This window comes from Trachemys scripta, chromosome 9 (assembly GCF_013100865.1).
Source record: "Trachemys scripta elegans isolate TJP31775 chromosome 9, CAS_Tse_1.0, whole genome shotgun sequence".
Lineage (NCBI taxonomy): Eukaryota > Metazoa > Chordata > Testudines > Emydidae > Trachemys > Trachemys scripta.
The window spans coordinates 22,922,725-22,939,323 of NC_048306.1; the positions used below are offsets into that span (position 1 = coordinate 22,922,725).

At 47.0% G+C, this 16,599-nt stretch overlaps 1 protein-coding gene across 2 annotated transcripts in view; it reads right to left on the reverse strand.

Annotated features, from left to right (window-relative positions):
• The window catches only part of LOC117883053 (rho GTPase-activating protein 20-like), a 66,986-nt gene that overhangs the window by 15,112 nt on the left and 35,275 nt on the right, over positions 1-16,599 (reverse strand). For both annotated transcript variants that reach the window (XM_034782006.1, XM_034782007.1), the window contains exons 3-7: positions 15,225-15,395; positions 14,456-14,605; positions 12,529-12,570; positions 1,644-1,731; positions 844-921 (exon numbers count right to left, since the gene is read on the reverse strand). In XM_034782006.1, coding sequence (XP_034637897.1) covers positions 844-921; positions 1,644-1,731; positions 12,529-12,570; positions 14,456-14,605; positions 15,225-15,395 — 529 coding nt within the window. The remainder of the gene's footprint in view (positions 1-843; positions 922-1,643; positions 1,732-12,528; positions 12,571-14,455; positions 14,606-15,224; positions 15,396-16,599) is intronic.

The following is a 16,599-nucleotide window of genomic DNA, read 5'->3' on the forward strand; positions in this document are numbered from 1 at the left end:
CAATTCCAAGACTCCTCAGGAATGGTGGCAGTTACTGGCTACGAAGGGGTGAGTGCAACACTCAGTACGAGCTTCAAGTTCAGAAGGTTTCTATGTTTTGCCTTGACTGACATGTCAGGTTACAAATATTGCTATTCAAGTTCACACAGACACAAGTATTTCCAATCTCCCATCAGCTTGCATAATGAAGTGCAAGCAGGCTTGCATAATATTTTGTGTTCACTCATTATGCAGGTTGAAGAAAGAGATAAAATATTCATTTCTGCCTTAGATTGCAAGCTCTCTGAGGCAAGGAACATGACTAGCTATGGATATGTAAAGTTGCATGTTAATTTATGACACCATAGAAATGATTTTCTTTAATAATTAGTAAGAAATGAGGCGTCACATAAATGTATAGTCAATGTGTTGCACAGCTACCCTTGGGATTAATCTATTGGGATGTTGTTTTGCCTCTCTTCAATATTGTGATGGACTGCTACTGTTAGCAAAGGCTCAGCTGATACTAGCAATGATTTGTTCAGTAATTTCACAGCTTTATTCATAACTGTTTGGAGATTCCTGGCCAAGATCAGCTCTGGTAGAAGTGGATATAAGTCTCTGGAAATCAATGGAGTTGCATCTACTTACACAAATTTGGTCCATTACATGGATGTGTGTTTTTATAAAGCTTTATATCTGCACAAACATATTCTCTGTAGTCTGGAGAATACTAGTGTTCTAATGGTTAGAGCCAGTCATTGTCCATTTTTACCAGACTCCACCATATCTGTACCATACTGTAAAACAGATGTTGCCAACTTTCCAACAGAATATCTGGCAGGATGTGCAGTGGCTACTTACAGGAAGTCCAAGCTGATTAGCTGTCTTCTTGATCACATTGTCTGCCGTTTCTGTGTTGGACACATTTATTGTAGTGGTCTAGGCAAGGAAGACAAAGAGTACTTAGAAAGCTAATGGGCTGGAAATGGCGAGGGTTGAGGTTTGGTAACATTGTCACATGGCTTGAAAATCAAGGCAAGATGCTACTTTCTTGTCACCTGTTTAGGCAGGGTAGCATCTGACATTGCCAAACATGAAGCAACGATAACACCATGAAGGTTAGGGTTTTACCACTAATTTATTAGCTTGATAATACACTGGTATTTTTATTGGATGTGGAAGATTTGGACCAACCTGGGAATACAGTAGGATCATTCCTAAGCACAATTATATTACAATGGAACAACAAAGCTCACCACCTCCTTTCTATCACTTTTCTAACACGGCACACAAAAGTAACACAATGGAAATGCAAACCACAGAATCCCAGTGGGACTCATGAAATGCACGCCACAAAACAGCTGATCGGGAAGTGCGGGGAGGGAGGGGGAGGCGCTGATCGGCAGGGCTGCCAGTGGGCAGGAGACACTGGGAGCGGGGGGGGGGGGGGGGGGAAAGGGGGGGCTGCTGATGTATTACTGTGGCTCTTTGGCAATGTACATTGATAAATTCTGGCTCCTTCTCAGGCTCAGGTTGGCCACCCCTGGTCTAGCTACTTTAGCAAGGATGCTGGATACATTATCAGCATAACAGCCTCCCCATACCCACTCCAGATCTCCATGCAGTGTTGGTCTGATGAGTGGGTTCTCGGTTTTACTCACAGAAGTACAGTTGTCAGCATCCAGAAGGAGGAGGATTTGGACCGGTAGGTTTTTTGGATATTCATTCTGTTTCATCTCATTGATTTGCCTGAAAATCAGGGGATGGAAAAAACAGAAACAATCAAATCAAAACAGAGTTTGAGAAAATAACTACAGCAAATGCATCTTAACACCCAATGAGGCAACTATCAAAAAGTGACCTCTTCAAGTTGAGGGTGTTGGTTAATCCCACAACAGGAGATCCCAATCGATGCTAACCTCATAGAGAATGGATTGGATATGACAAAAATCAGAATATATTGTTGATTATTTGGAGAATAGAGGTGATCTAAGAGTGTCAACTGCCTCTAGGACAGTTGGGGACATTCTTTGGACTATCTGGGCCAAAATCTGCTCTCAACAGAAGGAGCATAAGTGACCATGCTACTGGAGAGGAGATCTCAGCCTCCTGCTTGGGAAGTCAGTGCCTATGAGCAAGGAATTGAGAGGAAACAAGGCCTGTTGTATTGAGACAAATTGGTTTAGAAGATTTGTTCAATCCTAGAAGCCCCATTATATCCACCCATCCATCTGCCCATCTGTGTTCTAAGGGGCTTTTTCTATATAGTCCTGGATTCATAGAAGTGATGGGCTGAAAGGGATCTCGAGAACTCAACAAGTCCAGCCCCATGTACTGAGGTAGGACCAAGGGTATGTCTACACTACGAAATTAGTTCGAATTTATAGAAGCCGGTTTTATTGAAATCGGTTGTATACAGCCGATTGTGTATGTCCACACAATAAAATGCTCTAGGTGCTCTAGTCGGCAGACCGCGTCCACAGTACGAGGCTAGCGTCGACTTCCGGAGCATTGCACTATGGGTAGCTATCCCACAGCTATCCCACAGTTCCCGCAGTCTCTGCCGCCCCTTGGAATTCTGGGTTGAGATCCCAATGCCCGGATGATGCAAAACAGTGTCGCGGGCGGTTCTGGGTACATGTCGTCAGGCCCCTCCCTCCCCCGTCACAGCAACGGCAGACAATAGATTCGCGCCTTTTTATCTGGGTTACCTGGGTTACCTGTGCAGACAACATGGAGCCCGCTCAGCACAGCTGAGCTCACCATCACCATATGTCCTCTGGGTGCCGGCAGACGTGGGACTGCATTGCTACACAGCAGCAGCTGCTAACTGCCTTTTGGCGGTAGACGGTGCAGTAGACTGGTAGCCTTCATCGGCGATCTGGGTGCTGGCAGCCGTGGGGCTTGCCTTTTGGCAGTAAATGGTGTATTATGACTGTTAGCCGGCCTATTACAAGTCGGGTCATCGCACGTTAGCAGAGTCTTCCCTGAGCAGCAGCTCGTACAATAGGCCTGAAGACCATCGTCATACACCGCCCAGTATTTGCTGCCAAGCACCCAGAAAGATGCCGAGGGCTATCAGTCACGCTGCACCGTCGTCTTAAGATGTAAAAAATAGATTTTCTCTGTATTCATTTGCTTCCCCCTCCCTCCGTCAACAGGGTTTTCAGTTTAATCTTTGGGGGGGACCAGTCTGTGACAGTTGTTTGTGTCTCTCCCTGATGCACAGCCACCGTTCTTTATTTTAATTCCCTGTGCCTGTACGCCATGTCGTCACTCGGCCCCCCTCCCTCCTTCCCCTAGGCCGTCAGATACTACGTTTGCGCCACAGCTCGAGCCGAGAAGCGGTTCGCGCCTTTTCTTTGAATTCTGGGTTGAGATCCCAATGCCCGGATGATGCAAAACAGTGTCGCGGGCGGTTCTGGGTACATGTCGTCAGGCCCCTCCCCCCTCGTCACAGCAACGGCAGACAATAGATTCGCGCCTTTTTACCTGGGTTACCTGTGCAGACAACATACCACGGCAAGCATGGAGCCCGCTCAGCTCAGCTGAGCTCACCGTCACCATATGTCCTCTGGGTGCCGGCAGACGTGGGACTGCATTGCTACACAGCAGCAGCTGCTAACTGCCTTTTGGCGGTAGACGGTGTAGCATGAGTGATAGCCGTGGGGCTGGCAGCCGTAGTGCTGCATTGCACCAGCCCCTTGCAGGCGATGGTATATTATGACTGGTACCCGTCGTCGTCGTACTGGTATGGCTGTCAATCATGGCCACCTGGGCAGACATGCTACTGTTTCGATGATGACGGTTACCAGTCATAATATACTATTTTCTGCCAATTGCCCAATATTGTCTGCTAAGCACCCAGAAGAGGCCGAGGGCGATGCTGGGTGCTGGCGGACGTGGGGCTGGCAGACGTGGGGCTGCATTGCTACACAGCAGCAGCCCCTTGCCTTTTGGCAGATGATGGCATATTATGATTGGTACCCGTCATCGTCATACTGGTATGGCTGTCACTCATGCTGCAGCGTCGGCTGCCACCTTAAGATGTAAAAAATAGATTTGTTCTGTGTTCATTTGCTTCCCCTTCCTCCGTGAAATCAACGGCCTGCTAAGCCCAGGGTTTCCAGTTTAATCTTTGGGGGGACCATTCTGTGTGACAGTTGTTTGTGTTTCTCCCTGTTCCTGTACCTGTACGCCATGTCGTCACTCGGCCCTCCCTCCCTCCCGCCCTCCTTCTCCTGGTCCATCAGATACTACTTTCGCGCCTTTTTTCTGACCAGGCGCCATAGCTAGCACTGGGATCATGGAGCCCGCTCAGATCACCGCGGCAATTATGAGCACTATGAACACCACGCGCATTGTCCTGGAGTACATGCAGAGCCAGAACATGCCAAGGCGAAACCCGGACCAGGCGAGGAGGCGATTGCAGCGCGGCGACGAGAGTGATGAGGAAATTGACATGGCCATAGACCTCTCACAAGGCACAGGCCCCAGCAATGTGGAAATCATGGTGTTACTGGGGCAGGTTGATACCGTGGAACGCCGATTCTGGGCCCGGGAAACAAGCACAGACTGGTGGGACCGCATCATGCTGCAGGTATGGGACGATTCCCAGTGGCTGCGAAACTTTCGCATGCGTAAGGGCACTTTCATGGAACTTTGTGACTTGCTTTCCCCTGCCCTGAAACGCCAGGATACCAAGATGAGAGCAGCCCTCACAGTTGAGAAGCGAGTGGCAATAGCCCTGTGGAAGCTTGCAACGCCAGACAGCTACCGGTCAGTCGGGAATCAATTTGGAGTGGGCAAATCTACTGTGGGGGCTGCTGTGATCCAATTTGCCAGGGCAATGAAAGACCTGGTGATAGCAAGGGTAGTGACTCTGGGCAACGTGCAGTCAATAGTGGATGGTTTTGCTGAAATGGGATTCCCAAACTGTGGCGGGGCCATAGACGGAACCCATATCCCTATCTTGTCACCGGAGCACCAAGCCACCGACTACATAAACCGCAAGGGGTACTTTTCAATGCTGCTGCAAGCCCTGGTGGATCACAAGGGACGTTTCACCAACATCAACGTGGGATGGCCGGGAAAGGTACATGATGCTCGCGTCTTCAGGAACTCTGCTCTGTTTCGAAAGCTGGAGGAAGGGACTTTCTTCCCGGACCAGAAAGTGACCATTGGGGATGTTGAAATGCCTATCGTGATCCTTGGGGACCCAGCCTACCCCTTAATGCCATGGCTCATGAAGCCATACACAGGCAGCCTGGACAGGAGTCAGGACCTGTTCAACTACAGGCTGAGCAAGTGCCGAATGGTGGTGGAATGTGCATTTGGACGTTTAAAAGCGCGCTGGCGCAGCTTACTGACTCGCTCAGACCTCAGCGAAAAGAATATCCCCATTGTTATTGCTGCTTGCTGTGCGCTCCACAATATCTGTGAGAGTAAGGGGGAGACATTTATGGCGGGGTGGGAGGTTGAGGCAACTCGCCTGGCCGCTGATTACGCGCAGCCAGACACCAGGGCGGTTAGAGGAGCACAGCAGGGCGCGGTGCGCATCAGAGAAGCTTTGAAAACGAGTTTTGTGACTGGCCAGGCTACTGTGTGAAACTTCTGTTTGTTTCTCCTTGATGAACCCTCCAACCCCCCCCCCCCCCGACCCGGTTCACTCTACTTCCCTGTAAACCAACCACCCCACCCCACCCTCCCCTCCCCTCCCGCTTGCAGAGGCAATAAAGTCATTGTTTTTTCACATTCATGCATTCTTTATTAGTTCCTTACAGAGGTAGGGGGATAATTGCCAAGGTAGCAGGGATGGGTGGGGGAGGAGGGATGGAAAAGGACACACTGCATTTTAAAACTTTAACTCTTATTGAAGCCCAGCCTTCTGATGCTTGGGCGATCATCTGGGGTGGAGTGACTGGGTGGACGGAGGCCCCCCCACCGTGTTCTTGGGCGTCTGGGTGACGAGGCTATGGAACTTGGGGAGGAGGGCTGTTGGTTACACAGGGGCTGTAGCGGCGGTCTCTGCTCCTGCTGCCTTTCCTGCAACTCAACCATACGCTCGAGCATATCACTTTGATGCTCCAGCAGACGGAGCATTGCCTCTTGCCGTCTGTCTGCAAGCTGACGCCACCTATCGTCTTCAGCCCGCCACCTCTCCTCTCGTTCATGTTGGACTTTTCTCATCTCCGACATTGACTGCCTCCACGCATTCTGCTGTGCTCTATCAGCGTGGGAGGACATCTGCAGCTCCGTGAACATCTCGTCCCTCGTCTTACGTTTTCTCTTTCTAATGTTCACGAGCCTCTGCGAAGGAGAAACATTTGCAGCTGGTGGAGGAGAAGGGAGAGGTGGTTAAAAAAGACACATTTTAGGGAACAATGGGTACACTCTTTCATTACAAGGTCGCATATTTCGGCTTGCAGGCAGCCATCGTAGGCCACAGTGTTTTGGCTTATTTAACCTTCTTAACATGCGGGAAAGGTTGCAAACAGCAGCGCATTTCCCATCTCAAGGATGAATTGGGTTGTCCATTTAAAATGGGGTTTCAATGTAAAAGGAGGGGGCTGCGGTTTCCCGGTTAACATGCGGCACAAACACAAGTAAACCACCCCCCCCCACACACACACACACACGATTCTCTGGGATGATCACTTCACCCCTCCCCCCCACCGCGTGGTTAACAGCGGGGAACATTTCTGGTCCGAATAGCAGGAACGGGCGCCTCTGAATGTCCCCCTTAATAAAATCACCCCATTTCAACCAGGAGAGCTTTCTGGAGATGTCCCTGGAGGATTTCCGCTCCATCCCCATACACGTTAACAGACTTGCTTGCTTTTTTTTGTAATGTTTACAAATATTTACAAAGTTACACTCACCAGAGGTCTCCTGTGTGCCCTGAGGGTCTTGGGTGAGTTCGGGGGTTACTGGTTCCAGGTCCAGTGTCACAAACATATCCTGGCTGTTGGGGAAACCGGTTTCTCCGCTTCCTTGCTGCTGTGAGCTACCTACAGTACCTCCATCGTCATCTTCCTCGTTCCCCGAACCGTCTTCCCTGTGTGTTTCTCCAGTGAGAGAGTCATAGCACACGGTTGGGGTAGTGGTGGCTGCACCCCCTAGGATCGCATGCAGCTCCGCGTAGTAGCGGCAAGTTTGCGGCTCTGCCCCGGACCTTCCGTTTGCTTCTCTGGCTTTGTGGTAGGCTTGCCTTAGCTCCTTAATTTTCACGCGGCACTGCTGTGTGTCCCTGTTATGGCCTCGGTCCTTCATGGCCTTGGAGATCTTTTCTAATACTTTTCCATTTCTTTTACTGCTACGGAGTTCAGCTATCACTGCTTCATCTCCCCATATGGCGAGCAGATCTCGTACCTCCCGTTCGGTCCATGCTGGAGCTCTTTTGCGATCCTGGGAGGACTCCATGACGGTTACCTGTGCTGATGAGCTCTGCGTGGTCACCTGTGCTCTCCACGCTGGGCAAACAGGAAATGAAATTCAAACCTTCGCGGGTCTTTTCCTGTCTACCTGGTCAGTGCATCTGAGTTGAGAGCGCTGTCCAGAGCGGTCACAATGAAGCACTGTGGGATAGCTCCCGGAGGCCAATAACATTGAATTCCGTCCACACTACCCCAATTCCGACCCGCAAAGGCCGGTTTTATCGCTAATCCCCTCGTCGGAGGTGGTGTAAAGAAACCGGTTTAAAGGGCCCTTTAAGTCGAAAGAAAGGGCCTCGTTGTGTGGACGTGTCCAGGCTTAATTCGGTTTAACGCTGCTAAAGTCGACCTAAACCCGTAGTGTAGACCAGGCCCAAGTAAACCTAGACCACCCTTGACCTGTGTTTGTCCAACCTGTTCTTAAAAACCTCCAGTGATGGGGATTCCACAACCTCCCTTGGGAGCCTATTCCAGAGCTAAAGTACCCTTATAGTTTGAAAGTTTTCCGTAATATCTAACCTGAAGCTCCCTTGCTGCAAATTAAGCCCACTACTTCTTGTTCTACATTCTGTGGACAAGGAAAACAATTGATTTCTGTCTTCTTGATAACAGCCATTACCATATTTGAAAACTGTTATCAGGTCCCCCACATAAAGTATTTTTTTTCAAAACTAAACATGACCAGTTTCTTAACCTTTCCTCATAGGTTGGGTTTTCTAAACCCTTTATTATTTTTGTTGCTCTCCTCTGGACTCACTCCAATTTGTCCACATCTTTCCTAAAGTGTGGTGTCCAGAATTGAACATAGTACTACAGCTGAGGCCTCAGCATTGCAAACTAGAGTGGGACAGTTATCTTGTGTCTTATACAACATTATTGTAATATACCCCAGAATAATATTAGCCTTTTTCACAGCTACATCACATTATTGACTCATATTCAGTGTGATCCACTATTACCCCCAGATCCTTTTCAGCAATACTACTGCTTAGCCAGTTATTCCCCATTTTGAAGTTTTTCATTTAATTTTTCCTTCCTAAGTGAAGTACTTTTCATTTGTCTTTCCTAAATATCATCTTGTTGATTTCAGACCAATTCTCTAATTTGTCAAGGTTGTTTTTAATGCTAAACCTGCCCTCCAAAGCATTTGCAACCTCTCCCAGCTTGGTGTCATCTGCAAATTTTATAAGCATACTCTCCACTCCATTACCCAGGTCATTAATGAAAACATTGACTAATACCAGGACTGATCCCTGTGGTACCCCACTTGATGCATCCTCCCAGTTTGATAACAACTCTTTGAGTCTGGTCTTTCAACCAGTTGTGCAAGCACCTTATAGAACTTTCATCTAGACCATATTTTCCTAGTTGGCTTATAAGAATGTCATGTGAGACTGTGGCAAAGCCTTAGTAAAATCAAGATATATCATGTCTATTGCTTTTCCACTATCCGCTAGGTCAGTAGCCCTGTCAAAGAAGGAAATTAGGTTGGTTTGGCATGATTTGTTCTTGACAAATCCTTGCTGGCTATTCCTTATAGCCCTATTGTCCCTTAGAGACTTACAAATTGATTGTTTAATTTGTTCCAATATCTTCTAGTATCAAAGTTAAGTTTTCTATGTGACACGTTGGAGGGACACAAAGGGGAACAACAGCTAAAGGGGGGCACATGACCTCCCATGTGACCTGCACGTTAAGGACAGCTACATTATTCTGTTGCATCTGTCCCATTGATGACTGGAGATAATTTTTAAGTCTTCTGATGCTGGAGAATAAGTTCAGGATGATACAGGTACAGTGAGAAGGACATTTGCGGTACTCTGGAAACATAATGCTGCAAATGACTCCAAGATCTCTTTCTTGATGGGTAACAGCTAATTTAGGCACCATCATTTTGTATGTATTGTTGGGATTATATTTTGCTATGTGCATTACGTTGCATTTAACATTGAATTTCATCTGCCATTTTGTTGCCAAGTTACCCAATTTTGTGTGATCCCTTTGTAACTCTTTGCAGTCTGTTTTGGACTTAACTATCTTGAATAATTTTGTGTCATCTGCAAACTTTGCCATCTCACTGTTTACCCATTTTTGCAGATCATTTATGAATATGTTGAACAGCACTGATCCCAAACCAGTGCAGACCCCTGGGGACACCTCTATTTACTTCTCTTCATTCTGAAAATGGATCATTTATTCCTACCCTCTGTTTCTTGTCTTTTATCTGGGAATGTTTTCAGGATCATCTAACAATCCTTAATTAAACTTAATGACAAGCCTTTTGTTATCTTAATCACCGTGCCTCTGTTTATAAACAAACTCCCTGCTCCAAGGGCAGAAGGTGTTAACAGCACAGAATTCATCACATTCCACACTCAAGCTCTGACTCCTGGGTGCTGCTGGCCCCTTGCCCCCCTCCCTCCCCCAGGTGATTGGGGAGGGGCAGGTGCCCCTTCGCCTCTCCCCTTCCCATGTCTCCCCTCTCCATTTGCCTGGGACCTCACCCATCTTCCATGGGAAGATAATTGTTAACGGTTCTAAGGTTGCTTCAGCTAGTTCCTCAAGAATTGTAGGATGAATTTCATCCAGCCCTGCCAACTGGAATACATCTAATGTATCTAAATATTCTTAACATGTTCTTTCCCTACTTTGGCTTGCCTTTCTTCCCCCTTGTTGATAATATTAATTATGTTGAGTATATGGTCACTATTACATTTTTTTAGTGAAGTCTGAAGCAAAATAGGCATTAAACATCTCTGCCCTCTTGATGTCATCAGTTATTAGCCCTTCTTCCCCACTAAGTAGAGGACCTACCTTTTTCTTTGTCTTTTTCTTGCTCCTAATGCATTTAAATAACCCCGTCTTATTGCCATTTATATCAAATGATGGGGTCTAAATTAGCTGTTACCACTCAAGAAAGAGATCTTGGAGTCATTGTGGATAGTTCTCTGAAAACATCCGCTCAATGTGCTGCAGCAGTCAAAAAAGTGAACAGAATGCTGGGAATAATTAAGAAAGGGATAGGACAGAAAAATATCATGTTGCCTCTATATAAATCCATGGTACGCCCACATCTTGAATACTGTATGCAGATGTAGTCGCCCCATCTCAAAAAAGATATATTGGAATTGGAAAAGGTTCAGAAAAGGGCAACAAAAATGATTAGGAGTATGGAACGGGTTCCGTATGAGGAGAGATTAATAAGACTGGGACTTTTCAGCTTGGAAAAGAGACATCTAAGTGGAGATATGATTGAGGTCTATAAAATCATGACTGGTGTAGAGAAAGTAGATAAGGAAGTGTTGTTTACTACTTCTAATAACACAAGAACTAGGGGTCACCAAATGAAATTAATAGGCAGCAGGTTTAAAACAAATAAAAGGAAGTATTTCTTCACACACCGCACAGTCAACCTGTGGAACTCCTTGCCAGAGGAAGTTGTGAAGGCCAAGACCATAACAGGGTTAAAAAAAGAACTAGATAAATTCATGGAGGATAGTTCTATCAATGGCTATTAGCCAGAATAGGTAGGAATTGTATCCCTAGCCTCTGTTTGCCAGAAGCTGGGAATGAGTGACAGGGGATGGATCACTTGATGATTACCTGTTCTGTTCATTCCCTTTGGGGCACCTTGGAAAACAGGATACTGGGCTAGATGGACTTTTGGTCTGACCCAGTAGGGCCATTCTTATGTTCTTATGTCTTTCATGTCCTTTGCTAGATGTAATTCATTGTGTGCCTTAGCCTTTCTGATTTTGTCCCTATATGGTTGTGCTATTCTTTTGTATTCCTCTTTAGCAATTTGTCCATGTTTCAACTTTTTGTTGGATTCCTTTTCAATTTTCAGGTCATTAAAGAGCTTCTGATGGAACCATATAGGCCTCTTATTCTTCTTCCTTTTTTTACATTGGAATAGTTGGCAGTTGTGTGTTTAATATTGTCTCTTTGGGAAACTGCCATGTCTCTTAAACTCTTAATACCTTAAATTTTCTTCCCATGAGACCTTATACCAGTTCTCTGAATTTGTTAAAGTTTCCTTTTTTGAAGACCAGTTGTCCTTATTGTGATGCTCTCACTCCTTCCTTTCTTTTGAATCATGACATTTATCATTTCATGATCACTTTCACCCGAATTGCCTTCCATATGCAGATTTGCAACCAATTCCCCCTGTTGTTCAGAATCAAGTCTAAAATGGCTAGCCTCCAGGTTATTTTTTGCCATTTTCTGAAACAAAAAAGTTGTCCCACTACATTTATTAGGAATTTTGTGTTTTGCCATATTACTTTTCCAACAGATGTCCCCCATTATTACCAGGTCATGTGTTTTAGATATTTGTGTTATTTGTTCTATAAATACCTTATTAACTTCCTCTTCCTTATTTGGTGATTTATAGTAGACTCCTACCATGATATCACCCCTATTTTCCCCTCTTTAATCTTTATCCAGAGCCTTTCAACTGGTCTGCCTCTCGCTTCTTTCTAGATCTCTGAACAAGTGCATATATTCTGGATGTATAAGGCAACACCTCCTCCCTTTTTTCCCTGTCTATCCTATCTGTACAAGCTATATTCTTCTATACCAATATTCCAATCATGAGATTTCTCTCACCAAGTCTCTGTGATACCAGTGAAGTCATAATTTAGCTTATGTACTAATCCTTCTAGCTCTTTCTGTTTATTGCCCATATTCCTTGCACTTGTGTATAGACATCTAAGATGCTGAGCAGGTTCCCCCATGGGTTTCCCTCTTGTTGCTCCTATAACCCTACTGTAATTTGTCATTCCCTCCCCTCCCTCCCCCAATATCTAGCTCTCTGTTAAGGTTGCCTTTTTTATGCTTACCTGTGGGCTTTTGTCATCTGCCCTTTTGAGTCTCATGTAATAGTTAAAGGCTCACACTGTAACCCAGATTCTCTTACTGGCCCCCTTCTCCCTTCACAGATCACATGAAGGCAGAGGCTGCTGACAAGGGATTTTCAAATGCATAAAAGGCAATTAGGAACCCATTGAAAGGCAATGGGAGTGGGGTATCTAGCATCTAAACTCTCCCCCTAGCTGTTTATAAAAGATTATCAAGGGACAACATAGCAAGAGAGGAAGGATGCGACTCTTACCACAGTAATGTTGAGAGCCAGCGCTCCTTCTCTTCGGGTGAGCTGAGAAAAAAAAGAGAGGCAAAATATTAAATAATGGCTAAATGACTAATAGCGTTTGGAGACTCTACCAGGCTTTGCTTATATTTAGCCATAAGTCTCAGTTCCTTCCTGGAAGCCCTAGAACAAAAGTGCAGTCCTTTCCTGGTTCTGTTCTATTTTAACAAAAAGAAATAATAATAATAAAACCCCAAGAGCAGCCGAGCTGAACTAGATTTCCTGGCCAACCAAAGGGGTGTTCAGATAAGGAACAAATATCTTTCTGTGACGGAGTTAGCAAGTCATGTGTGTCTTTATTTTTTTGTAATGACCTTTAATTGATATTTTGTTTCTACTATCATTTCCTTTCCTATGCTTACAATTCCTAGAAGCCTTCGCTGGCAGTATTCGTCACTAATATCTCCACTGCTATGGTTTGAATAAAAAAAAGATCTATCCAGGTGACAGATGCCTGAGGCCTCCAGTGCAGGAATTGAGTGCACATGGCATAATAAAGTGAAAAGCAGCATCCCCACTGTTCAGAGGGGATGAAACAACAAGTGTGAAATGAGTTGGTGGATCCCAATTCCTTTGCCACCAAGCCAGTTGTCCAAAGCACAAACATCAGCAGTACCTTAGCACTGACTAGCACTCTTTGCTGGCTATCAGCCAAAAGGCCCAGGATTGAATGGTCCATGGAGACCGAAATACCCTCTTATCCCTGCATGATTGGGACACACTGGTGGACAAAGGTGTGTGAAGGAAGCTTGCAATGTAGCTTCCCACACTGTACCAGGTGTGTGGCTCTCCAGGGCCGTCATTCTAGCATCTTTCACCCGCATAATTCACCTCTCCCTAATAATAAAATGTGGGCAGAAAAACAGCCGTAAGGGGCATACCCAAAGACGAAAATGCCATTCTCACTGAACAGCCTGGAGTTCTTTTCAGAAAGTGCCATATGGGCCCTGTTCCCGTTTGCTGTCAGGTTAGTCAAGATGATCTTAATATGTGAATATTTACTCTGTATTTACCCTGCAAATGTTTTATTTTAAAATGGATTGGATGTTTTTAATGCACCAGGAAAACAAGTGTTGGTTGAAAGAACTCCTTCTCACAGGGAAGCAGAGATAAGGAGGGACAGGGGAAGAATTCATTGCACTCTGTAGGGTCCAGAGAACCGCACTGAACTGGCTAGTGTGCATATGCACCAGAGGCCTATCCTGAGTGGAATCAGAGCCACTCAATTGTGTGCCATAACCCCACTCCATCTAAGGTACTTACACAGCCGCCATTACCATTGTATCTGAGGTACAGATGTACTATTAGGAGGAACTGAGGCCCAGAGAATCTAGAGGTGTGTCTACATAGCCAGCAGCAGCGAGCTCCCAGCCCGAGATGACAGACTTGGGCTAGTAGCTAGCACTCTGAAAATAGTTGTGTAGACAGGGCTTTGAAGTTGCAGTGGGGCTGAAGCTCAGGCTCGGAACCCAGCCCCCGCCCCCAGGCTTCAGAGCCTGAGCTCCAGCCTGAGACACAACTTCAAAGCACTGTCTACACAGCTATTTTAGGGCACCAACCCAAATCTGTCGACCCAGGCTGGGAGGCTCATTGCTATGGGCTGTGTACACAAACCCTAAGTAACTTCCTGAAGATCACACAGGAAGGTTGTGGTAGAACCAGGACCTGAAGCTAGGTCTGGCACATCACCCCTGAATGATCCTTCTTCACTTTCACTGTGCTGCTAATAGTTAACAGAAATTCTTCTTCTTTAGCTCACTTCACGAGGGTCTGTATTTTTGGAACAGGGGCTCAGAGTTCTAGACTCTCTGTCATCATTTAGTTCTAATTATGCAGCATAGTGATAGCTGCGAGACTGCAATGCAGTGGGTTTGTTACTGTGCCATGATACCTGAAGGAGACAACAGAGTTGGTGGTAGGCCAGCCAATGACAAATGAATTCTCAGGGCTCATCTTTTTCTCGGACACTTCGTTGAGACAAGAACCTGTCCATACTTCACACAGGCGCACCTGCTTCTTCAGCTTCAAGCTGGAGGAGGACCTGGAATTCAAACCAGAGATTGCTTAGGCTAATGAGACTGGCTAGAGAGAGGCATAGCACATGTACAGCCCTCCTTGTCCATTTCCATTGATGCATCTGAACGGACATCTCAAGTATCCCGGTGCTGGGCCTCAATCTTACCAAACCATGTGCCATACCATGGTGGTTTTGTGATTCAGACAAATTACTACCACAAACAAGTAAACATTGTTGAGATCAGCTAAGCTATTTACCTATCAGCTAAGTAGGAACTGAAGAGAACTAGCCAAAAGGTGAGTTAATTTTCTGTCTTCTGCATGGAGCCCCTTTCACTCGATTTCCTCAGCACTGACAAGAATGCCATGTCACTTCTTCAAGGAGTCTCATGAAGCAAAGAGCAAACTTACTTAGTTCAGCTCATGTTGCTTGATGAAAATGCAGTGATAAATTCAGGGTAGACATTCCCAGCAGTGGCCAACACATTTCTGGGGGTGGAATGGGGAAGTTGCAAAATTTTAGAAGCCCCTTTAAAAATGCGGCTGTCCTGGTACCCTCATCCACAAATGCCCTTGATCCTGGCTCACACTGGCTACTAGGTGTATAGACATAACCCTTGTGTAGCTTGCCCACATTCTCTTACTTGGACTTGGCAATGACCAGCATGTCACTGAAGAGGAACAAATGTCTCTCCTGGGTCTGCAGTCCCATGGTAAGTTGTACCCTCTCATCCAAGATGAAAACAGAATTTGGGTTACTGAAAGCTCCGGTAGGTAGCCCATTGTCTGGGTGCGATGAGGAAAGAGTAATTTCCCTGGAAAAAAATCATTAGATGAATTGTACAATTATTGCAACTCCTATAGACTTCGTTAATAACCCAATAGACTAATGGCTATTTCATTTCTTCTCACATAGGCTCAGACTCAGCTTAATGAAAGCTGTCTATATATTTTATACTAAATATGGAGGAAATCCTGAGGTCCTTACTCAGTTTTCACTTTATTCAGGCAAGAGCAGTGGTGAGCTGGAGCCGGTTCGCACGAACTGGTTGTTAAATTTTGAAGCAGTTTTAGAACTGGTTGTTAACCCGCTTCCCTGCGAGGAGGGGGCGCTGCGGCTTTGATGAGCTCCGGCCGGGAAGTGATGTAATTCCTCCTCCGGCCGCCGGGGCGCTGCACTGCAGGAGCCATGTGGGCCACTGCCTGGCTTTGGGCACGGGCCCTGTTGCTGCTGCTGCCTGGTGGGTCCCCGGCTGCTCTGCTGGGCCTGGGCTGCGTCCTGCTGCTCGGGCTGCTCCGAGCCGCTCTCCCCCTGAGTACCCGCCACCCTGTCTCCAGCCAGTCTCGCATCCCCTGCTTGCAGCCAGCTCCTGCCTTGCCCGCACCAGCCTCGCACCCCCTGCCGTGTCTCTAGCCAACCCCTGCCGCACCCTCCTGCCCGAAGCCAGCCAGCTCCGCACTCCTCTGTTTCCAGCCAACCCTTGCTGCACCCCCCCTGCGGCCCTGCCCGAAGCCAGCCAGCCCCACACCCTAGGGTTACCATTCGTCCGGATTCCCCCGGACATGTCCGGATTTTTGAACTAAAAATAGCGTCCGGGGGGAATTTGTTAATGTCCGGACTTCCCCCCCCACCCCTCCCGCCATGCAGAGCACGCGCGGCTAACAGGGCAGCCGGATGGTGCCACTTACATGTGGCTCCGACAGCGAGAGTCCCTCCTCCCCCTGCAGCAGAGCTCACTCACTCCCTGCATTCACCTCCGGCAGTCTGGAGCTCCTCCCACGCTGCTGCCCAGCATACCGGAGAACGGCTCAGACAGTTCCTGAGCAAGCTCCCAGAGAGCCCTTAGGTGAACCGAAGGCCAACGACAAGGGAGCCAGGGGGTTGGAGAAGGGGCAGGGAGGTTCTGGAGGGGGCAGTCAAGAGACGGGGGGGGGGGGTTTCTGGGAGGTGTGTGGATAAGGTTTTGGTCAGTCAGGGTACAGGTAGGGGGTAGGGTCCTGGGGGGCAGTTAGGGTGGG